The sequence below is a fragment of the Gopherus flavomarginatus genome, chromosome 10, assembly GCF_025201925.1.
Source record: "Gopherus flavomarginatus isolate rGopFla2 chromosome 10, rGopFla2.mat.asm, whole genome shotgun sequence".
Classification (NCBI taxonomy): Eukaryota; Metazoa; Chordata; order Testudines; family Testudinidae; genus Gopherus; species Gopherus flavomarginatus.
In genome coordinates, this window is record NC_066626.1 from 51313170 (window position 1) to 51337963 (window position 24794).

The 24794-nt window shown below is 40.8% G+C and overlaps 1 protein-coding gene across 4 annotated transcripts; it reads left to right on the plus strand.

The window, feature by feature from the left end:
• The first annotated feature begins 1578 nt into the window (after nt 1-1578).
• On the plus strand, nt 1579-24271 carry ACVR1C (activin A receptor type 1C). 4 transcript variants are annotated; one of them, XM_050969348.1, is made up of 8 exons: nt 1579-1747; nt 14049-14294; nt 17198-17428; nt 18547-18714; nt 19527-19683; nt 21334-21458; nt 22336-22466; nt 24089-24271. In XM_050969348.1, the coding sequence occupies exons 1-8, from the start codon at nt 1594-1596 to the stop codon at nt 24212-24214; spliced, it is 1338 nt and encodes a 445-aa protein (XP_050825305.1). In that variant the 5' UTR covers nt 1579-1593; the 3' UTR covers nt 24215-24271. The 4 variants fall into 4 exon arrangements, with proteins under 4 accessions (XP_050825305.1, XP_050825306.1, XP_050825307.1 ...); XM_050969349.1 differs by having other exon boundaries at nt 14055-14294; XM_050969350.1 differs by lacking the exon at nt 14049-14294.
• Nucleotides 24272-24794: the final 523 nt, after the last annotated feature.

Sequence of the window (24794 nt, forward strand, 5' to 3'; positions counted from 1 at the left end):
TAGTCTTCATTAATTTATACTGTGAATTTTAATTATTAGGCATTCTTTAAAACAAGCAAAACTTTCAAGCTGTCATATGTGCATTATTTGGGGGGCAGAATTATTCCTGTAAATGTCTGGACCTGAGGTAAAAGGCAGCAAATGCATCTGTTACTTGTATTTGGTCTACAGGAATGGACATATATTATAATGAATTTGTAGCTTGTAAACTTTTTTCTTTAAAGTAGTGTACTATTATAAAACCTCCATTCACAGTATCAAAGATTTATTTTTACAGAAATTAATTTAAGCCTTTCAATACCCCAGCAGGGTAGGTATATGTCATAATCATTTTGCAGATGGATGTGTAACCCATGCCTGCTTGATGTGTCGCTCTGTCCCCATTTAGAGGCACCTAGACCACCTAGAGATTGATGAGCCTACTACAGTCTTGGCTGAGAGACGTCTTTTAGCTCATGCAGTAGAGATGCATGCATTAAGCTCCGAAGATCCCAGGTTTGATCCTGGCTGATGATGACGGGGGTCTGTTGGTGTTACAGATGTGTTATGGCACATAAATGCTGTGTCCATGAAAGCCCTACAATATGTCAGTGGGATTACTCAAATGCTTTAAATTAGGCACACACTCGGGGAGGAGACATGCAGGGTCAAGCAGCAAGCCTGGGCGGGGAGGGGAAGAGGTGGGACCAGAGCCAGAGTGGAAGGGGTGGGGCCAGTGCCTCTTCTGGCTGCTGGGATGCTGTCTGGTGCAGCGCAGTGGCTGTCTGGGAGAGTGTCTGGCTGCTGTGGGCTGCCTCCCGTCCAGACTCAGCTTCTGGGGACAGCGGCTAAGTGAACCAGAGCCTCCTGTTTCCCCTGGCATGCTTGGCCCCTGTCCCCAGAGGCCAAGACCCGGCAGAGAGTGAGAAGCCGCTGCTGCCCCTCCCCAGTCAGGCTTTCTCCCAGGCAGCCGGCTATGTCACACAGAGCAGCAACTGAGAGGAGTTCTATCCCGTTCCCTGCCTGGGCCCGGCTGCCAGGGAAAGCAGCTGAACATACCGTGGGGGAGCCAGCGCAGTTGGAGGACAGAGCCCCTTCACTCTTCCCCCCCCCCCAACCCCCAAGCAGGTAGTGCGGGGCAGGGAGAGTGTGGGGGCCCTGGGGAGGAGAGGGGACTGAGACACATGAGGCAGTCATGTGTCCTTCCCTTTAACTTGTGCCCCCCAATATGAGGAGGCACCAGTCATCTAGGCACATGCTTAAGTACCTTGCTGAATGTGAGTGTACTTTGAAGCACATGTTTAGCTTTATACATGTGCTTGTCTTCTGCTGAGTGGTGGCTTAGAAGACTTGGCAGAAGTATTGCAATGAATCCATGTCACAACTGAGAATAGAATTCAGGAGCCTTGACTCCCAGTCTCCTTATCTAAACAAAAGACAATCTTCCTTGCTCTGAATTACTAAATAAAATGTACATTGTATGTATGAAGTATTACTGTTTTTAGTGAAAAATAATACTTTTTAAAATATTTTTCAGGTCTGAAGTGTGTGTGCCAGTTGTGTGAGCATACAAACTTCACCTGCCAAACCGAAGGAGCATGTTGGGCTTCAGTCATGCTAACTAATGGCAAAGAAGAGGTGATAAAGTCATGTGTATCCCAACTAGAACTGAATGCTCAAGTCTTCTGTCACAGTTCTAAAAACATTACAAAAACAGAATGCTGTTACACCGACTTCTGCAACAATATAACACTCCACCTGCCTATAGGTAAGCAGTATCTCACGGTTAGGCTGTGTTTGAATTATCATGACAGGAGCAAAGATATATTGCAGTTTTGAATCATAGAATATCAGGGCTGGAAGGGACCTCAGGAAGTCATCTAGTCCAACCCCCTGCTCAAAGCAGGACCAATCCCCAACTAAATCATCCCAGCCAGGGCTTTGTCAAGCCTGACCTCAAAAACCTCTAAGGAACAAGCTTCCACCACCTCCCTAGGTAACCATTCCAGTGCTTCACCACCCTCTTAGTGAAAAAGTTTTTTTCCTAATATCCAGCCTAAACCTCCCCCACTGCAACTTGAGACCATTACTCCTTGTTCTGTCATCAGTCATGTACCACTGAGAACAGTCTAGATCCATCCATTGGTCCACATTCTTCCCTCGGACACTTGTGTAGCTTTCACTGTAGTCAGTGGACGGTGTGTGCACAGCTGACAGTGGAATGTTGGTGAAGGAAGTAAAAGAAATGTGATTGCTTAAAAAATCTTTCTAATGGAGTATCTTAGTTTAGACTTCAGACTGATTTACTGGTGTCGTCTTTAGTCCTTTCACAAAATTGTAATCACTCTAATGGAGTTATACTGTTTAGCAGCAGCAGCAAAGAAACATACATTTTGGCTGTGAGTTAAAGATTGCTTGGTCACAGAGAGCTGTGTGTGTTTTGCCAAGGGAATGGGCCCTGCAGAAATTTTCATTTCATAGTGTCACAGGTGATGATGCTTTACAAATAAATGGTACGACTGAGTTCCTGCTCCCAAGGATTTTATAGTCTAAACTGGACATACAAATATTTAAAGGTTGAGGTCTGGAATTAAATGTCTTGGATATGCAAACAGGATAGAGAGGTTGGGAAAACATTTGTACTCTTCCAATTAGGGGATAATTACCCATTTTTACCTTGCTTGTTGTTAATTCTGTGACTGAAACTCCCTTCCCCCCATGGGCAGGGGGATATCTGCATTTTTTTTTATTCTAACCATTGGTACAGGCAGCTGTCATGACTTGTAACATCTTTCTCCTCATTTTGACTAGTTACTTCTAGAGTCCTGTAATTTTAAGTGACATGTCATTTTTGATATCTGTGGTTGAGAAATTAGTACAGCTCATGTTGGAGTCTGTTAATATAAAGATCAGAAGGGCAAAGATGGGAGAAAGTGTGTGGTATTGCTTTCTGTACAATTCAGGGCCAGTCTTGAGTATCATGTTTATTTGGGACACTGCGATCACCTTACATTCTAAGATGCCACTGTTCAGTACATAATGTAGCATGAGAGTGAAAACGTTTCTTTCTACAGAATCAGCAAAATTGTTTGTTTGTAAATCTTTAGTTTTCAAATTCTGCAAAAGGGTTGTCACGGTGTGTGACTCTCACCACTGCGCCTCCTGCTGGTCGTCTCAGGGAATTAGTGTTTCTAGCCTCTGGAGTGCCCTCTGCAGGCCGGTGTCCCACTGCCGCTGGCCCCTGTATCCCTCCCAGGACCCGGTTCCCTTTGTCTTTGGGGTGCTGCCTCCTGGGAAATACCCCCACTGTCTCAGGGTCTCCCCACCCAGGGGAACCCTCAACCCTCTATCCTCAGCTTGCCTCAGTTGTGGGCTACTGCCCGTCGCCATCTGGCCCCCACTCACTGTGGCAGACTGCCATGTAAAAGCCACTCCTCATAGGCAAGGGAGGTGGTTTGGACCTGCTGCCTCTACCTACTTGTAGGCTGCCCCCTACAACTGCAGTACCTAATTGGCCTTCCACTAGGCCACAGCCTTGGGGGGTTTCCAGGCCAGAGCTCCCTTGGCCTTCCCCCAGCCCTGCTCTACGCCAGGTCCCTCCGTCTCAAAGCTAGAGGGAGTCTGTCTCTCGCTTCTGGCCCCAGCCCTCTTATAAGGGCCAGCTGGGCCCTGATTAAGCCAGCCTCAGCCTGATTGGGGCATGACCCCCAGATGAGGCTGCTTTCCCCAATCAGCCCTACTTTTCCCTCCCTGCCACTGCCCTCTCCCCGGGCTGTTTTAAACATTTTAAGGCAGGAGCAGGTGACCACCCTGCTACAAGCTGCCAGTGTTACTTGGCAAGGTTCAATGACACACCAGTATAAGTATGGATTTCTGGTTCCAATTAGAGAGGCAAGTGTGAGAGAAGGATTTACTCTTCTAGGAACTCTATACCATAAAGTTGGTGCCGTATTTGAGTCTGGCGTTCTCAAAAGTTGTAACAGTGAAAAGGTTATTTGCTGCTTTTTCCATTTGGGATTAAGTTACAGAAAAACATTGCACTTTTCGCCTTCAGCAGTTTTTAGTTAATCCACTCCTATTCCAATAGCCTTTCAGGTGGTATAGCATTTATTTGTGAAGTCTGTTATTTTTATGCAAGATGTTAACATATTCACAGTCTGTATTATAATTAGTCATTTATATTGTGATGTTACATAGCACTTTACTCAGCAAGTTATATATGTCTGTTGCTCCGAAGATTTATGCTGGATTACAAAAATGAGATAGGGGACAGCAGTTCAGGGAAGGCAGAAGAGGAGGAATTACTGATGAAATGAACAAAGGGAGAAAGATTCCTGGAAGCTGTGAGTTAAAGACGTAGTATGAAGGAAGTAAGATGGGTGGTGTCAGGGGAGGCTTAGTAAATGAAAAATGGGAACTCCATGTATAGGGAGCAGCATAATAGAAAGACAGAGATGAAAGTGTGCGACAAGATGGGAATAGTAAGAGGAGAAATGTTGGGAGAAAGTGGGACACTCAGAAATGAGAACAGAGGCAAGGCCTTCTAAGTGAAGATGAGGAGCTTGAATTTGATTCAGTAAGATGAGGCAAATGCAGAATCAAAAGGGATGTGTGTGGTAACTTCCATAGCGGTATTTTGGAGAGACTTGAGGTGAGTGGGAGTATTTTATGGTTTTCTTACGAAAAGATGTGTGAGGATATAATAAGCAAATCTGACCTCTTGCCTTTTCCACACCAGCATTTATTCCTCTGCTTTCCCAACCTCCACCATCTTTCTGGCTCATAGTTGTAGTCTGTGTTTGGGGATGTCTTGTATGGAATGTTTTCTCCATTTCATCTGGGCCTGCAGGTCATCTCTGTCTCCCGAGAGACCAGGTCTGGGCACACAACAATGAATGCAGATGCTGTTGCAGAAGTTTGCACCTGCAGAAGAGAAAAAGACGGGGCAGGATTCTGCAGAAAATTCTGAAGGGAAGCAGGAGGCTTGCAAGAGGGAGGTGCTGTCTTACTCAGTAATTTAGGGGGAGGACTCTCACTTGGCGCTGATAGAAGGAAAAAGGACTTGGGAGAGGGAAGTAAGACTGACGGCAAGAGGGGAAGTGATAGGTGGCTATACTTTTCTCAACTCCCAGTCAATCACTCAAATTAGAACCTCTGGAAGGAAGAGTATATTCCTTCTTGGGAGTCTGATATAAATCTACTTAAATTTACATAAACATGTACAACCCTTAAATATTGACATGTTGCAGGAATGATCCTTTTCAGTTGACACTTGCAGACAGGTATTAGTAGTAGTTATGTTCTGCTCAGCAGCTATACTACATGCATACAGTATATAGCACAGTGAATTAAAATACTCTTGATTTAAAAAAATGTGCAGCTATTGGAAAAATGGAACAAATTTAACAAAATATTCATAGATGTGCTTTCTGTAGTTTTGTGTCGTTCCAACATTTGAACGGGTAGTTGCAAAACATTTGGTTTCCTATTACTGTTAGCAGTGAGGGTAATCTGCTTGGGCTAAAAACTGAGCCCTTTGCCCTACACATTTGGGAGAGTTCATGCTAGATGGAACTGCAGAAGTGCCAAAGTTACTTGATTGCTAATCTTTTCTGACAGTCCTTTTACATGTTATTCATATTACGGGACAAACATTGTCTAGGTCCAAGTGAAAGCAAGTTTCTTGGAAATTACTGGATTTGTAGGCCCCAAACTCTGGATCCCTTAGGGCTGCTTTTCCCTATATTTCTGGTGCAAAGTGTCTCCGAAGCTGGTGTGTCTGTCCCTGGAAATATTAGAGACACAAGGTGGGTGAGGCAATATTTCTTATTGGACCAACTTTTGTTGGTGAAAGAGACAAACTTTCGAGCTGAGAGTTCTTTCTCAGGTCTGGGAACGGACCTCAGAGTGTCACAGCTAAATACAAGATCAAGCAGATAGTTTAGCATAAGTAGTTAGCATGCACTCTAAGGGTATGTCCACACAGCAAAGAAAAATCCACGGCTGGCCTGTTCCAGCCGACTTGGCTTGGCAGGGCTCATATAGTGGGGCTATTTCATTGATTGTAGGCTTTTGGGCTCAGGACAGCTCCACAGTCCAAATGCTGCGAGCCTTTGTCTGCTGGCACAGGCCAGCTGCAGATTTTAGTTTGCTGTGTAGGCATATCACAAGGGACCATTCAAGGTGAAGTAGCCAATTAACACCCCTGTAGTCATAGGACAAAAAGTGGAGGGGGCGAGGGGTTATAATAAATCATTAAACCAGTGTCTTTATTAAGGCCATGGTTTTTAGTGTCTAACAAAGTTATGAATTTAAGCTCCCAGGCTTGTCAGAGAGCCAGGATAATGGCTTTTGTGCCAACCATGTTCCTGTGTGTCCAGGGGAAGGATGTTTCTGGAGTTTCTCTGAATCTTGGCTATTTTCAGCTGCCGTAATGGCACATTGAGACCGCTGGCAGTTACTGTGTAAAATAACTGCTTTTTACTCAGCAGATCTGCAGACCTCTGAATGCAAAGCAATGTCTGTTTTGCCTCCATGACTAAAATAAACATTACTGGTCTTTACTTCCATGAGCACAGCAGAACCTACACTGCTGAAAGAGCAGAACTTTAACTCTGGGGAACAAGTAGTTGCAAAACATTTGGGCTGAAAATTTACAAATACTTGTGAGAAGTTTAAAGGGAGTTTGGTGAGAAGTTAATATTTGAAGATAATTAACATTTTGGTCACAGCATCAATAGGAATTGGCCACTAATTTTCTTTTTGACTATGAAGGCCACTGTTTAAATGAATAGGGAAAAGAAGCTGTTGGCATTAGAGCAAATGAGAGCACAATCAGGACCAGACATGTTAATGATCAATCTGTCATCACTGTGAAATTATGAACACAGTGTTAAAATAAAAAAAACACAACTGGGGATAGTTTAATGGTTTGCCAGTGTGATTTAGTGCCCGACTTGTGCATCCACAAAACCTTATTTCCATTGGCATTTGGCATTTACTGCATGCAAATATTTGTGTGCACAATTTCATGCTCAATTACACTTTATTGAAAAGTTAAAATGTATTCTTTGAAATTATATCCATGCTTGTAACCATGCAATGTCACAAACACATACGCGGGTATGTTTTCAGATCAAGGTGGATGAGGATGAACAAATTCTCATTATACAAAAATGTTAAAAGCAGAGCACAAGAAATGCATAAACTTTGCCCACAAATGTAAGATTAGTTCAGTAGGAAGAACAGTTTTGACTGATAATCTGGGTATACTTACTAAAGCAAAAGCTCAGGTTCTACATATGTCAAAAGTGGCTTTTTAAAAAGTTGTGTTAACTGATGACAGATGTGTCATGAGGGATCCTTACCAGAAGGCAGTTTGTTTACTTTGTGCAATTTGTCTGTTCATGAATTTCCTTCGTAAAAATGTATGTGGCAGCATGTGCTGTTCAACAACAGAATCTTTCTGTCAATTCTCTCATTGTTTTTCCTCCTTTTGGCTGAGATGGACAACTTGATTTTCTTGCATGAGCCAAGACTAATAATTCTTATTGTGCATCTGAGGAAGTGGCAAGGTGCGACAATAAAAATATGCAAACGCTAACACAGTCTGGATAGCTAAATTTTGACAGAATAAGAGCTCCTGACAGTGACTGGATTTATATCCCTTTATAAAATTTGCCCTGGGTTAATGTTACTAGAGTGCAAAATTAACTTGCATTGATCAGTATTGTCTAGGTTTTTATGTTGCTTGGAGTTTTTTGCTTCTGCTTAATATTTCTGATTCTTGTGTTTCCTGCACAAATCTGTGACTTGAGTTGACCTTTCTCTGCCAATAGGTAAAGTCTAAACAAATCTTGGTACACTGTTTCCTGATGGGTTGTCTTTTGCTTCTATTTCTAGCAGGGGAAATGGCTCTATATACTTTCAGTGTGTAACTGGTTATTTTGAGGAGTTGCTAATAAGATCTGTGTTTGTTTTTTTGTTTTTTTTTTTTCCCCCCCCAGGTTGCAAACTCAGTTAATAGGTAACTGACCTTCCTAGTTTATCAGGTCATATTCCAACTTTGCAGTAGCTGATGTACAGCTACTAGGCTATTGTATAATTTGGAGAGACTTTTGGCCAGGTCAATGTATAATTGAGGAAGAAAAAAATCTGTGATGTGGACCAAAGGAAAGAGAAACTATGTAATGTGCATCTCAAATGTACTAAATATGTCACCAAATCATGGACTGCTCATACTTAGAGATGTGTTCTCTGAATAAAACCCATCTTTCCTATCATCAAATATACCTGAAATATTAATTGAGACAAGGCTTTGGTAACTTCTCATGCTGCCATGGTTCAGGGGCAAGCTGCACTCAGGATCTTTTCTCACAGTGTGTCCAGTGGGCGCTGTTTCCAAGTGACAAGCTGTTGGATAAACACCATTATCCCCAATTTACAGATGGAGAAACTCATGCACAGAGTTGTGTACAGGCTTGCAAAATTGTCATGAAACTTTATCTGCCCAGGTGCAAAATCGACTAGCTTGCCCTTTTCCATGATGACAATAAAAAAAAAAACACAATAACTTTATTGGCATGGTAAGCAATATTAGTATTACCTCACCTAATATACTTGTGTTCACAGTAATAGGATTGACTGGTCTTAGGCAATATATGCAGTTAGTAATGTTATTCATTTATGATTTGGTGACACACTCATACATATGATGAGATACAGACTCTACTTTTAAAGGTTTAGTTTGTTCTCCCCAGACATGCTTCTGGGATTCCAGCTTCAAAGAGTGGGGGGGGAAAACTGGGAGAAAGAGTGAAGAAAAAATTGACAGCGTTCATGTGTACTTTGTTGCTTGACACCAAAGCACTGAAGGGAGACAGGATATCTATCTAGACTTTGTGCTTGGGACAGTGTTTTTTTGTAGAAATTACATTTTTTGCCCTGTGTTTTGGGTACTGCAATCCAGGAATAGAATAACGAGGATTTATTGGATGAGATTAAAATAACAATAGTGTCACAATTTCAGGGGAACTGCATCTGTATTGCCACCTCTGCAGTCCACTTTAGGAGTGCCCAGATAGGTCTAAGAGTTCCAGCCATCACCTGTCTCTGGGCAGGAAACCGGGAGTTTTATCCCTAGCAAACCAGTCTGTCTATGAGCCAGAGCCTATGTGCAGTTTTCTCTCCAAGGTCTATGAGCAGTGTATTGCTGACAGTTACAAGTTACCACACAGCTCTTGCTAAGCAAGTATATCTATTCCTAAGGTAAAAAGCATTTTAGAGAATACATAATAAAAAACAATAAACAGATTTAAACACACACACTGAACATACGAGGAGTCACCCTTCAGTCTTATGGGGCTCTAGGAGGTCAAAATCTTTACAACCCTTCGGCAAAGGTTGGAACACACCTTAGACCAGAAGGTTCTATCCATTTGCTGGATTAAAAGGGAGCCCCTGAGTTTAAGCACAGCTTTTCTATGTCAAAAGCTCTTTCTTTGTCCGCTGGTTTCTGGAAAACCCAGTTTGATCCTGTTGATACCATTTTTAGACCCACAGCCCAAGCCTTGCGAGCCCAAGTCAGCTGACATTGGCCAGCCATGGCGCTAGTGTTTTATGGCAGGGTAGATGTGCCATTTGTCTAGTTTTCTAATTGTCTGTCTTGATGGAATACTGTAGGGAATGTTCCTGCTCTTTATGTACTGATGTATGGATGATCCCATGAAATATCCAGTTCCAGCAACGTTGTGACTGTATTTACTGCATTTCCTATAGTGTCCTATTCTCATTCGAGAAGTCCAATTGTTTGTTTCAAGGAACAGTGAGGAATTGGGGCCAAAGAGCTGATTTAGTTATTTTGCTCTTTTTATAAACTTCTAGCTGTGGCTCCAGTGGACTCATCTGTGTTGAGTTTCCTGAGATTTTATCTTTTACTTAGTTTACTCTGAATACACAGAATGAGATGAGGAGTGTGTGAGCATGAGGTGGGGGGTTGGAAAGCTATTATTTGTGGACTGTTAGTTTGTGTTGCATGGATTTTTTTTTAATGAACTTTTTGTACATGCTGCCAATGCTTTGGATCAGTGATTCCCAAACTTTAACAAGCTGTGAACCCCTTTCACTAAAATGTCAAGTCTCGTAAACTGCCTCCTAAAAATGAATATTTCCAGGGATTTTCTCCTTTATAAAAGCAGTGATCTTGGAAGTATAAAATTTGTTTTTATGACAAGCTTATTACACACTGTTCTTATTATTGATCATTACAGTATTTTTATTACATTATGAAAATGGCAACGCTCTTCCAAGATCTCACTTTTGTAGCTTGTATCATTTTGAAGAAGTCTCTTATAAGACAAGGCTCCTATGTTTCATCAAGGAGTATCAAATGTGAAACAGCATGAAGGTATTTAAGAAGCCAACTCGAAGAGTTCCTCCTACACAAGCATTCAGGTCTTGAGCAGTCCAGGCAAACAACACATGTTACAACAAAGCCTAAACTTGTTCTTTATAGAAATTAAAAAAAAAATACTAGGTGTCTATTTAATTTTAAAAACAGCAAAAAATACCCACCTCCATTTTTTGTAAGGAGTCCTGAAGTTTAAATCTCCTCAGCGTGATAGATATGCTTGCTTTGATCTGCTTAGCTCTTGGAAGTTCAGGGGCTCTGGGCTGCTGGCTCCGAGTTTGTCCCAGTCCCTAGGGACAGCTCTGTCCGGCATTAGGAAATTTTTTCACGACAACCCTCTTAACAGTTCATGAACGCCCAGGGGTTCGTGAACCCCAGTTTGGGAACCACTGCTTTGGATTGATAAACTTTAATTGATATATTGCATATATTGAAATTTGGGGGCCAGTCCTGTAGCCCCCAGGGTTTTATGGACATTCTCCAAAGGTACATTATAGATATCAAAAGCAAGTAAATTTTGTCAAGTATAAGAATAAAAATTGTGTATTGTCAGCTGTTTAATATTAAAATAGCATTCTCTTCTGTTGCTTAAAAATACCCTTTAATAAAAGTTGGAAGATGCCTCATACTGTATTTTGAAATCATTAGGCAGCTGCTCTGTTTCATACATATTAATTTAGAGACAGCTTGTTTTTAAATAGTAAGTAGTTGATTGTTTTAAATGAGTGTTGCTAAACTTCTTAATTGATGTTCACTTGATGGATTTAAATAGTTAAGAAGAAAATCCTTCTCTTATGTTCCCAAAGAGATTAGCATTACACATTTATTTGTTCATTTAGCTTAGAATTGCTGATTGTGCCTTCTTATTTTCCATGTATATTTTGAAAGTTTATATATTATTTGTCCCATTGATGTGAGTTTATACCCACTGTGCTCTTTTTCATAGGACCTGTCTGATAGACTCACTGTGCGTTTGGGCTTACATTGGTTAAAATAATTAACCAATCATTAAATTAATAACAGGCTGAATTTTGCACTTCCTATCCCTTGCTTCCTGGTTGGCAGCAGAGGCTAGTTTAATTTCTCTCCGATGCAACAATCAGAAGAGACTAAGGGCTTGTCTGCACTAGAAAATTGTATCACTTTAACTATACTGGTAACTTTCCCACTCCCTCACCAGTGTGGATGCAAATGTGTGTAGTTGGCAGTATTCAATTTTTATTTTTATTTTATAATTTTGACTGATAATATAGAAGTTTATTAAGCATTTTAAAAGATTTTTCTCTTTAAATTTTCAGTCCTACAAAACTACGGGTTTAAAATATTTTTTCTTTTTTTTTTTTCAGTTTTCACAGTTGTGGTAAATTATGGGTGATCAGAGAATTATTTAATGATAGATGTTAAGATTCAAAAAACTTTAACTTACCTTTGTCTCTCTCATAGCTACATACAGATAATATATAATATCTATATTATATATTTTTCAAAGTAGGCCAGCCATCTTCTCCCTCTATCTTCATCTCTTCCCCTTTATCCCAAGATTTTGGAAATAAGGTATCCTGAAACCCTGAGGTATAATTTGGACTGTACTGTATGTGTACCTTAACATTTTCATAAACTGAGATCAAGACTTTTGTCTCTAAAACTCTAAATGGTATAAATTTAATTAAATGGGTAAGACCTTAAGATTCTGGTTCATTCAGTGCTTTGTCAAATTCTATCTCTGGGGGTCTGATCAGTGCTTTGCTTCTGCAATTGAGCGATTAGCTTATCTAGAATGACATTGTTTACAAAAGCTGAGCTGTTGTTCAAACTTTGCTGCAAGTAAGTAATTTGCTAGATTTAGGGTAGTAGGTGTAACTGTAACAAAGTATTTTCTAGACTTGTTATACTTTGAAAAGTAAGTTGGCCTATAACACTTTGGTCTCTCAATATTTGTGTTGCATTCAGGAAAACATGCAGTTTATAAGTTTTAACTGTATTCTGAACATTGTTATGAAGATTATATATACACTACAGTAGCATTTATAACATTTTCCTTTTGTGAACCTATACTCTGTGTTTGCAACTTCTCATGATAGGATTGCTTCTTCCCTCATGTACAAAATTATGTGCAAGTGTAAAAATTTATCATCGATGCAATATCTTAAAATTTTATTTTGGTGAGATTTTTTTCTGTGACTATTGTAAGGAATTTATGAAGGCGAAAGTTTATAAAGCCTACCAATCTGCGAACAGTGCTTAATAGCTAGGGTATATTACAACAGCCTGTAAATTGCTTCTTTAATTGAGTGCTTGGTGCAGTCTTTTGCTCTGAGATAAATTTCACAGTATCTGAATGCTTAGGGTATGTTTACACTGCAGTTAGACTCCTGCAGCTGAACCATGCCGGCTGAATCTGGGGCTTAGGCTGAGGGGCTGTTAAATTGCAGTGTAGATGTTCAGCCTCTGGCTGCAGTCCAGGCTTTAAGAACCTGCGAGGTATTTGCAGTGTAGACATACTCTGTGTGACACATTCTACTGCTAGGTGCATCTCATTGATTTGGAAGGGAGTTGTGTAAATACATCCAAGGTCAGAATTGGCCACTATATTAAAGGGCTGTGGGGGGAATCAGGGTGAGAATTTTGCTGTTAAGAGTATTCTGTACAGCTGGCTTGCACACACATGTTGCAGTGATTTTTTTTTTTTTTTTTTTTACTGTGGTTACCAGAATTTATATAGTTCTAGAGTTACAACTGCAACCTATGAAGGTGCAAAACTGTGACATTGCCTCTGTATTTGGAACTGGATTTTTTTTAAACTAGATTAGTATTTGCACTGATTCTGAGTAAATTAGAGAACAGATACATATTTTCCTGGAGTAAAAATGATTAATACATTGATCCAAAACAGGAGATGGAAATAGTGTTTGGGGAGAGAGATTAAATTTCACCTTACTTTTTGCCTCCTGGGTGACGGTAATTTAATATAAACGTTTCTGCCCCCTTACATGTGAATGTACATTAACCTGTGCTGATGTAGCTATAGGATATGTCTACAGTGCAACATAAACCCCGGGTTAGTAGAACTCAAGTTACCCCATGTTAGGAATTGTTGATCCCTGGGTCTCAACCTGGGGTTCCAGTGTCTACATTGCATTATGCAGGCCTGAGTCTAGCCACTCATTTCCAAGACTTTCTAGTGCCCTCCCAAAATGTGACTGCTCTAGCCCTTTTTTTTGTGCAGTGTAGGAGAACTTGACTGTCCACCAAACTTGAGTGTCCAGAGGACCAAAAAAGTCACCTAGCAGGACTGTGGGATACTGTTGGTAGACTCCCAGAACACGAGTCCAATGAGGCTGCATTTACACTGCAAAGCAATAGGGCTTGACTCAGGCTCAGGCTCTCCACTGTCATGGGTCCTGTGCCCTGGATCAGTGTAATTTGTATGTAGACAGAAAGGGGGATAGGTCTGAACCTGAGTTTGAACCCTGTACTTCCATTGCAGTATAGACATACCCATAGAAGTAGGGCTTTTACCCATAGTCCATTGTGTATTCAGCCATTTGGAAAGACACTCCTATTGACTTCAGTGTATTTTGGGTAATGCCTTAAAAGTAAAATTTTAAAACATTTACAATGCACTGTGTATTGATTTGTTGTAATGTATTTTTTTTAAAAGCTTCAGAATCTTCAAGCAGACCAAACCTAGGACCTGTGGTGTTGACAGTGATCGCTACTGTGCCAATTTGTATCTTGTCTATAGCTGTAATGCTGATTGTATATACATGTCAAGGCCATCATTGTACATTCAGAAAGAAGAAGCGACAAAATATTGAAGAACCTCTATCTGAGTGCAATCTTGTAAACTCTGGAAAAACTCTCAAAGATCTTATTTATGATATGACAACATCTGGGTCTGGATCTGGTATGTATGCACTCCTAAGCACACTAAAACATCTATGTTTATTAATGAATAGCAAGGAGAACAGAATCACAACGTTGTATTCAGTTTTCTTAGTTCAATAGGTGAAGGGATGGCAGTTAAAGTTTCCACTGTCAAGTACAGTACTATTGGTTTGTGTGAGTATTCCTGACGCTTAGAATGGGAAATACTACTAGAACCTATAGTATCTTCTCATGATAAAGAGATTAAAAAACTGTGCCCACTGCATGAAATGTGTTGCCTTATGGAAAGAAATATGTGTCATAGCTTTAGGAGTTTGTCAAGATTAAGTATTGCCTAAAGAGGTTTCATGTTCATCAGGGTAATTGCATGGTATGATGAGTCAACTGATGTGAGGATCTTGTTAAGTCAAAGTGATATGAAAAGATGCCACAGTGCAAACTCCATACTTCATAAATATCATATTGGGCTGTTGGCTGTATGGACCGGATTTCTGTAACTGGAACGGTTTATTTAGAATTGAAAATAAACGGCTTAAGAAAACCAGAATTAATAAAATATGTATTTTAGACAGCTCTTTGTTGAGTGCAGTCCATAGACTTAGGCCTTGTCTACATTGGGTATTTGTCACAGTTACAGCCATCTTTGGCCAGCTAGTTGTGTAGCTATTACTGCAAACCCCTAACAGACAGAAAACCACAATATACACTGGTGCAGCTTACCATGGTTTCAAACAAATAGTGGTTTTGCCTGTTCACATTATAGGGTGTTCTTCAGTAGCTGCCCACTCATGGCTGTAACGGGGGGCAAATCTTGAGTGTAAGTAGGCCACAGCAGTTGTGGCATAACAGTGGGTTACAGGAGTAACAGGGAATAGCCAGAAGAAAGATATCTGAACCAAGTTAAAAATTACAGCTGTTTAAACCTAAATGTCATTGTTTCTAAAAACAGGCCTTTGATATTATTCCTATGGAAAGATTGGAATACTTGATTCAAAATGTATTAACACATTAGATGAATTCTTATGTGTACGTCCTACAAAAATATAGTTTTTCATTGAGGTTAGTTGGATTAATGCTGCCAGAAGAGTGGATTTTTTGATAATTCAAGACAATAAACCAGGTGAGGCAGGAGTCACTGTAGATGATCCAAACAATAATAGAATTTAAAGGTACTTTGTAAGCTGCTTCTTTTTGTATGCATTTTTATGTTTATCAAGGATAAATGTCCTAAATTCAAAGGTCAGTCTCATGATGGTGATTCTTGGGTGTTTCTTGAGCAAAACAACCAAAACTGTGTTGAAATCAATGTAGCTTTAGATTACTAAAATTGCTTAATTTTAGTTCCAAAATAAAACCAGTTTGTCATTCTTTTATTATAGGCAGGACAGGCAGCACCTCCTATTATTAAGGTAGCCCGACTCTTCCCATTATAAGACTGAGTTTTTGGTTGCTTTTATCTTTTGCTCAATTTTAATCATTTTAGGCTGAAATTTTCCTTGCTAGGTATCTGGGTATCCATGCAGGCTGATTTATTTGAAAATTGTAGCCAAAATGGTTCAGCCATTTCCAAGAAGGCAACTAGGGAAATATACATTGTTTTGCCCATGTTTTTTTTTTTAAATGTGCCCCTCCCTTTTAAAGCTCTAGCCCCCTCTTCTTTCCACCCTCCAGTTTGTAGCAGGGACTTAAAATTTGGCAGGGACATGGCCTTTATGTGGGGGACATGCCTTTTCCATCCCCTTCAAAATCCATCCTCATTTAGCTAAGTTAAAATTGTACTTTGCACATACTCAGTCTTAGATTTTAGCTACTAAACTCCCAGGAGATTCTGTCTCACTGAGCATGCTATCCTCTGCAGCCAAGCAGGACTTTCCCTGCAGTTGCAGTTTTGGGATATGTTGCAGGCCATGCTGGTCTGGGCATCTGCACTGAGAGCAGGGAGACTGTTTCTCTTTTGCTCTCAATGACTTCCCTACCAGACCCAGGCAACGTGGAGGAGGAAGCTGCTTGATTTGAATACAGAGGGGATAAAAGCTGGACATGCTAGAGTGACAGGGGGAGAAAGTTGGGAGATGGAGTTTTGTAGGGGAGACTGGCACTGGAGGCTGCTGGAGAGAGAGAATTTTTCTTTTCCCCACCAGGACACAACCAAGACCTTTTTGAAGATTTTTGTGAAAAATGAGGCAGGCAGGCAGACAAGCCCCATCTCCAGAATAGCCATCAAGTTGGTGGTTAGGGCACTCACCGGGGATGGTGAAAAGGCAGGTTTAAGTCCCTACTCTAAATGAGGCAGAGCAGGGACTTGAACCTTTCTCACTGGTTTTTGATGAGAAATTCCATCCCGGACATGAGAAACCTTTCTCTGTCAACTTTTTATTGCAGCTGGTATGTACCTGTGAAAAGTTCAGGTATCGATGAATCAGTGTTTTCGGCTGAAAAGCTGTTTGATTAAAATATTACTGACCAGCTTTACTTATTTTTGAGCCAAATGATTTACTGCTTCAGCATGCTGCTTCAGCATATGACCATCTGGAGTTAGTAACATCACTAGGATAGTTTAGAGCAAGAAGTCATGCTTATCCCTATGTCCATATGTGGAAGGTTGCCCACATTCATATATTCTCATACTAAAGATTCAGCTGAAAAGTCATGAAGAACCATGACAATATACGTACAGTTCAAGGAATGTTTCAGAGGTAGACTTACAATCCCTCACTCTGACAAGGATTGTGCATAATTCATGCCATCTATGTTTATACACTTTTTTGTTAGTTAGAACTGGAAAAAATAGTCACAAGAAAGTGTGTGTATGTTACTTGTAAGGCCATAGTAATTATAACGTATTAGAATATATGTTTTTAATTTGAATTTAATAAAATTGCTAATGCACTCTTTTACAAGTATCCTCATTCTGTTCATTAGGTTTACCTCTATTGGTCCAAAGAACAATTGCAAGAACAATTGTTCTTCAAGAAATAGTAGGAAAAGGCCGATTTGGTGAAGTCTGGCGTGGAAAATGGTGTGGGGAAGATGTAGCTGTGAAAATCTTCTCCTCAAGGGATGAAAGGTCTTGGTTTCGTGAGGCAGAAATCTATCAGACAATTATGCTGAGACATGAAAACATCCTGGGTTTCATTGCTGCTGATAACAAGGGTATATAGTATTTCCAAACCTAGTTTCACAATGTTTGTTCTCTGCACTATGGCAGCCCAATGAAATTGATTTTTCCACAACCCCTGCTCTAATTTGCTAAAACACAGGAATGTGTTTTTAATGATTTGAGGAGCTGATTAGGAAAATTAATTTTAAATCTGATCATTAGGATTGTGAGATTAGTTTACAATTTTTAGGCTGTAGTACTGCCTTAAGCAGACCTTTGTATCTGCATGGAACCTTGAGATTCTGCACAGATGCAGGGGTCTGTTTGAATGGAGTTCAGTGTGGGGTTAGGGCCTCACTGATTTAAGTGAAAGTTTAAATGAGTCCTATATCTTATCAGGTAGTTCAGTAATTAGAATAATGCTTGGTAAAATAATACTGAAAGATTGACTATTTATGCTATCACCTTGATAATCAAGCTGCATCAATGCTTTATACCTTTCATTTTAAGCCATACATCTATAAAAATAGATCACTTTATATAGATACCTTCATAGCAGCAAAATAACTAAATATGGCAATACAGCCAAGGAAGTAAAGTATGATATGAGAATGTCTTGAAATTCAGGATTGCTGTACAAAAACCTTTAGAGATGAACTAATGTTTTTTACATTCCGAGAGCTACAAGAGTTCATGGTGATCTTGCTATCGCTGCAGAACAATGAGCTCCATTTCCTTTGATTCTCTGGTTTTTGGTACTGTCACCAGCTCTTGTGAGGGGAAACAGAGCACCACTCATTTTGGGGGGCCATATATTCAAAAGGACTTAGCTTCCAGAAGCTCCTGTTGTTCTCAGTGGGAAGACTAGTGCTAAGCACTTAATGAAACTCTGGCCATTAATCTGTTGGGATCTCTGTGCTGTGTAATATACCAGATACACAATGCAAAATGGATGTAGTGCAGCCTCCCTTAGTGGGTGTGCATATCCACTTTGAAATTCTGGAATTGAAACCACTTCTGTGGCATGGGGGCTAAAAAAGAGTGATTAAATAGGTGTGTTTGTTTGTTTGTTTTTAAGATCAGCTCACCTTGAAAATTCTGATCCTTTTGTGTTTGTTATATGTATGGCTAGTTCTTTACAATGTTAAATACGGTTATTTTCTTTTGGTAGATAATGGAACTTGGACTCAACTGTGGCTTGTATCTGAATACCACGAGCAAGGCTCCTTATTTGACTATTTGAACAGAAATGCTGTGACCATTGATAGTCTGATCAAGCTGGCACTTTCAATAGCTAGTGGTCTAGCACACCTTCATATGGAGATAGTTGGTACACAAGGTATTTGTATTTCTCTTTCATATATCCTTTTTAGGAAATATGAGTGGAAACTTTGGGTGATATTTACAAAAATGCTGTAGTTTATTAGTCAGAAGGAATGGTAAAGACTTCTTTTACAAACAACTTGGTATCTTAGTAGCTGTCTTTACAGATTGTAAAATAAATTAAATAGAACCCTAAATGTAGACGGTGCTTTATAAATAGAGGGTAAGACACGTTACATTTTTAGTGGTGTTTGCAGTCTACACAGCTGCCAAAACATCTAGCAGTACAAATTCTGCAGCATCCTGAAAATAGAAAATTTTGGAGTTGCATAAAATTAATTGATTTTAATTTCAAACAATATAAGGAATATTATACTGATTTGCATTTTCATTTCATTGTCATTTTAATTAAATTTTACAACGGAGGTTTTCATTTGTCTGAAACTGCCACAAGTTCTCCAGTCCACTCCACTGGAGTGCCACAGAATCCAGGGGATTCTCCAGTGTTGACTAGTTTTTTTACATGTCCATTGGAGAAAATGGGATATAAGAGGCATGCACCAACCAATGCATATCTGAGTAGAGAGAAGCATGGAGAAAAAGATATTTTTGGTTCTTGACACATGACTGCAGTTTGGGAATAAAGAAAATATATGAACAAAAGATGCCTTCATTAGGCCCCTCTGGTTATCATTGGAACACATCCAGATTCTCTATTTTGTGCTAAATACAGCCCTAATTTTTCTATGTTGAGATGGGAGATGTCAATGAACAAGCTACGTTTTAAGATTCACAATAATGCTTTTAGTTGCCTTTTTGTCTTAACAGGCAAACCAGCTATTGCACACAGAGATCTGAAATCTAAGAACATCTTAGTGAAAAAAAATGAAACCTGTGCCATTGCAGATTTAGGACTTGCTGTGAGACATGATGCTGTATTGAACACAATTGACATACCTCAGAATCCTAGAGTGGGAACAAAGAGGTAAGATATTTTAAATAGACAAGATATGTATTTTTACATAAATATTAGGGAATATCTTTTCAGTGTGATTTCCATTTCTGTGCAATTTTTGAGTACTGTTGCAGTTACTACCCCCAAGAGTGCTGACTGGACGCAATGTGGCTGTCATTACTGTGGGCAGGAGGATGTAAAGATATGTGGGGTGCATAAGCTGGAAGCCCTGCCCAGAGCGCCCTCCTGCAGGCATAAAGTAGCATAAAATCCCTCCTTTACCTATAAGGAGTTAAGAAGCTCAAATAACCTGGTTGGCACCTGACCAAAAGGACCAATAAGGAAAGAAGATACTTAAAAACCTTCCTCTTCCCCTTCCCCCCCATCCCCATTTGAAAGCATCTGGTTAATATGAATACTACAGCTAGTCAGATGAAAGACTAGTTGTTAAACACCTTATCACAGGGTGACATTGGCCTTTTAAGTGGGAGCCGGGTCTGTGCACTTGTGCCTTATCAGCACAGTGCAATTTGGCCAGGGCTAAGAGGGCACCTGAGTATAGAGCAAGGAGAAGAGAGACCTGGTGAATCAGAGCTGCCTAAGTGGGAGTTGGGCATGGGAGAGATGTCTGTGGAAGGTCCCAGAAAGAAGCAGAAGGTGTTTCCTGGAGGAAGGCTGGAGGCAAGGAGAACAGCAAGAGAGGTTTGCTGTCTTCAGCAGAGGGGAGTTGCCTGCCTGCAGGCTCTAAGCTGAAGAGCTAGAGCCGAGGCCAGAAAGGGCTGAAGGTGGGGGAGCAGAGGAAGAGCTTATGTGCTGACATCTCCATGGCTGGAGTCAGGAGTGAGCAAGGGGAGTGAGGGATGCTTCCCTGGCAAGGACGCTCCCATCAGAGAGGCTCTCTGGGAGTCGGTGGGTGGTATGTGAGGCATCAAGAGACAAGATGTCTGGAGTTTTAATGACTGCTTGCACTAACATGAGAAATGTACTATCTGTTTGGGACTTATATTTTGGACCATTTGTTATAACCAGCCCTAAGGAGGGTGGTTGTGTAGCAAGAGAGCCTGAAGTGGAGTTAGGGACTCTAAAAAAGGGAAACTGAGGCAGGCATGCCTGTCATGCCACAACCTGTTGCAGGAGGGCGCTCTGGGCAGGGCTTCCAGCTTATGCACCCCACATATCTTTACGTCCTCCTGCCCACAGTAATGACAGCCACATTGTGTCCTGTCAGCACCCTTGGGGGTAGTAACTGCAACACTTTTTTCACCCTTGACTGCATGCTCAGCTGCTACCTTTACTCCACTTTTTACTGTGGTTAGAATTCATTTTCATTGTCTTTCAAGTCTTTGGTACTTTTCCACACTAATTTCATTACGTTCAATTAGTTTTTCTTGTAGAGCACAGTTTATTAATGAAAAGCAAAACAAGCATTGAGATGGAATATAAATAGAGGTGGAATAAAGTTCTTTGGCCAGTGTAGCTACCTACCTCTCACACTTACATAGGTATTAATCATTTAGCCACATGTAAGGATTTTCATCATAGAAAGTCCCTTGTTTGACACGCTAGTCAATGGTAATTGAGGATGGCTCTCCAACATGTTCCCAACCCCCTCCATGTCAAATATTAGAATCTTTGTTAGAACTTTTGTAAATTGTGCATGTGTGTGTAACTTGTTTAAAGGTACATGGCTCCTGAAATACTTGATGATGTAATGAACATGAGCATCTTCGAGTCCTTCAAACGTGCAGACATATACTCTCTTGGTCTGGTGTACTGGGAGATATCACGAAGATGCTCAATTGGAGGTAAAATTTTTGGCTGTTTTATGTTGCATTCCAGACTTGATAAAAATAATTTAAAGGATTTTAAAGGAATTATGTTCATTCAATATATGAATGTCATTTTTAACTGAATGTTCCAGATTGTGGAAGGAGAAATAGTTGTATGACTTAAAAATTTCCTGTCGAGCAATTACTGATATGAAAGAGTTAACAAGTGAATAAATAGGAGTTAATGCCTACCTGATTTAATTATTCTGAAATATCAAAAGCAACAAAACAGATATGTAAATTATTTTTCACTTCCCCTGTCAAAGAAACTAATGTATATAGTAGAACTCTGTAGAAAACCAGTTCCTCCCATGAATTTCCCTACTGATCGGTTTCCAATCTGCAAGAAGTTTATCTTTCAAAATCTTGATCTGAAAACCCCCACAAAACTAACCTCCCATGATGATGTACTTGTGTGCTTGCAATATGAAAATAAGGGACTCATATTGTTAGGGAAGGCAATAGACCTGCTCACATTCTGTAGAGTTTAGGTCGCAAGAGTTGGCAATAAAGAAACCTCTACTAGTTTGGATTTTATATGGTTCTGAACCAAGAAGGTGAAACTCTATTCTCCCCCCACTTCAGCCAGATCTTCTTTACTCCTAAGCCCCCTTCTCCCAAGGACCCAAGACCATTCACCTTATCTTTGTTATCTTTAGTGGCCTTCTTCCTAGGGCTTCCTCCAACCAGGTCTGTTTGGCCTATCCACTGCTGCAGTCCAAAGGGTTTTCTGGTGCAGGGGGTAAGGCTCTTCCATTCCAGAACTCAACAGGTGTATCTAAAATGAGCACAAGGACGGTGATGTTTAGTAGGGAACCTACTTAGGGATTATCGTTTCTTTTTCCTCTTGTAGGAATCATTGAGGAGTACCAGTTGCCTTACTATGATGTTGTGCCTTCGGATCCCTCAGTAGAAGATATGAGAAGGGTAGTTTGTGAACAGAAACTTAGACCAAATATCCCAAACCAGTGGCAAAGTTGTGAGGTGAGTTCCCTCTCTACCCCCATTTTTAGAAGAATATTTAAATTTATTCTTTAAGGCTGAGATTTTCAAAGTAGCCCAAAGGAGTTAGGTGCCAGACTTCCATTGTATTTCACTGGGATTTGGATGTCTAGCTTCTTAGCTGGAAGAAGCAAGGGGGGCTTTTGAAAAGTGTGGAAGAACTTAAATGTGCAGGTTGGGTCACTCTGGAGCCAGTCGCTAACCTGAACCCCTCTCTCTAGTATATGCTGTGGTGAGCTGGAGCTGGTTTGCACCAGTTCATGTGAACTGGTTTTTTAATTTTGAAGCAGTTTTAGAACCAGTTGTTAACCCGCTTCCCTGCGAGGGGGCGCTGCAGCTTTGATGGGCTCCGGCCAGGAAGTGATGTAATTCCTCTGGCTGCCGGGGGTGCTGTGCTTTGGGAGCCATGTGGGCTGCTGCCTGGCCCTGGGCATGGGCCCTGTTGCTGCTGCTGCTCCCCCGACCTCTGGCTCTGGGGCTCCTGCTGCTGCCTGGTGTGTCCCTGGCTGCTCTGCTGGGCCTGGGCTGTGTCCTGCTGCGTGGGCTGCTCCGAACCGCTCTCCCCGTGAATACCCGCCACCCTGCCTGCAGCCAGCCCGTCTCCACCCCTGTTGCACCCCCCACCTGCAGCCAGTCCCTGCCCTGTCTCCAGCCAGCCCTTGTCTCCAGCCAACCCCACAGCCAGCCCCTGCCCGCAGCCAGCCCCTGCTGCGCCCCCTGTCCTGCCTGCAGTCATCCCCTGCTGCACCTCCCTGCCCAAAGCCAGCCAGCCCCGCACTCCTCTTTCTCCAGCCAACACCTGCCGCACACCGGGATGGGAGTGGGGGGTAGTAGGAGCCTATATAAGAAAAAGACCCAGAAATTGGGACTGTCCTTATAAAATTGGGACATCTGGTCACCCTAGCACACTCCCAGGGAGTGGCGGGGACCCACATGTGAAACAGAGCCCATTTCTAGTTCAGGCCCATCTTTTTAAAAAAGAACTTTAGGTAGGGTTAATATACATCCATATTTTCCTGGACATGTCAGGCTTTTTGGTTCTTAAATTGCTGACATAATTTTTATTGTTAAGTATGACTCCCAATGACTCAATGCATTGCCACTTCTTATGGAGAAAGGTACAAAAAATACATACTGTGGCACATCCCTTAAATCAGAACTTTTTAAAGGGAACCAGTTGTTAAGATTTTGGCAGCTCATCACTGAGTATATGGGAAGGCGGCAGGCCTTAGGGAAATGGGTAGTCCCGCCTCCACCTTGCGTGCACTCTAGTACACCTTTTCCCGCTCCCCCCACAAATACCCACTGCTGGGCATTGTGTGGCCTCCTCTGATGCCCATTCAAAACTCCTCCCCTGGTGAGTGCAAGAAAGGGGCATTTTTAAGGTGAATATGGTGAAATGGGCCTGACAGCACTGAATATCAAATGTCAAAAACTTTTTCTCCTTATCTGAACCAACAAATGAGGTAACTTTTCTGTCATTTCTGCTGGAATATTATTTCAAAGTATAATATTACACCTGGCTTTGGAGTATTTTTAATTGATTGCTGCGCTGAAGCAGTGGATTTTTTTAATCATAAACCTCTTTTTTTCTTTGTCTTAAGGCACTCCGAATCATGGGTAGGATAATGCGTGAGTGCTGGTATGCTAATGGGGCAGCTCGACTGACTGCGCTCCGCATTAAGAAGACCATTTCACAGCTCTGTGTACATGAAGATTCCAAAGCCTAAATGGGTGATTTGGGGAAAGGAGGAAGGAATCATTCTCCATCTTTTTACATGTGATTTTTTTTTTTGTCTACCTCATATACGTATATACAGTGCAGTATTTAAGTGCCCAAACCACAGCACTGAAAAATAACTTCATAGTTGGCTACAACCAGCTGCAGCTTTTAGCTGGTTTTGCTGTTTTTATAAACCAAAACACCAACTCATGTTGGTTTTTAAAACGCAAGTTGATATTAAGAGCTATGAAACAACATTCCACATTTAAACTATTTTATTATTCTTAAACTTTTTATTCTAGTTAAAACCAAAATACACTGTTGATGGAATGTATGGGTTTAAAGACAGGTATGTAAAAGAAACCACATATGTTTTAGCCTCAAACCAAGAACAGGCCAAATTCATTGAGCTTCTTAGGTGTTTTCCCATAGAATTCTGTAGAATATATTACAATAAAGTGCATTTATAGATTTTTATATTATGTTTATCGTTTAGTAACCGAACAAATAAGAATGTTCCACTGAAAATTTATACTGTGAAGCTAAAGTAAACATGTGAGTCTGTCAGTCTCTCTCTCTTTTTAAAA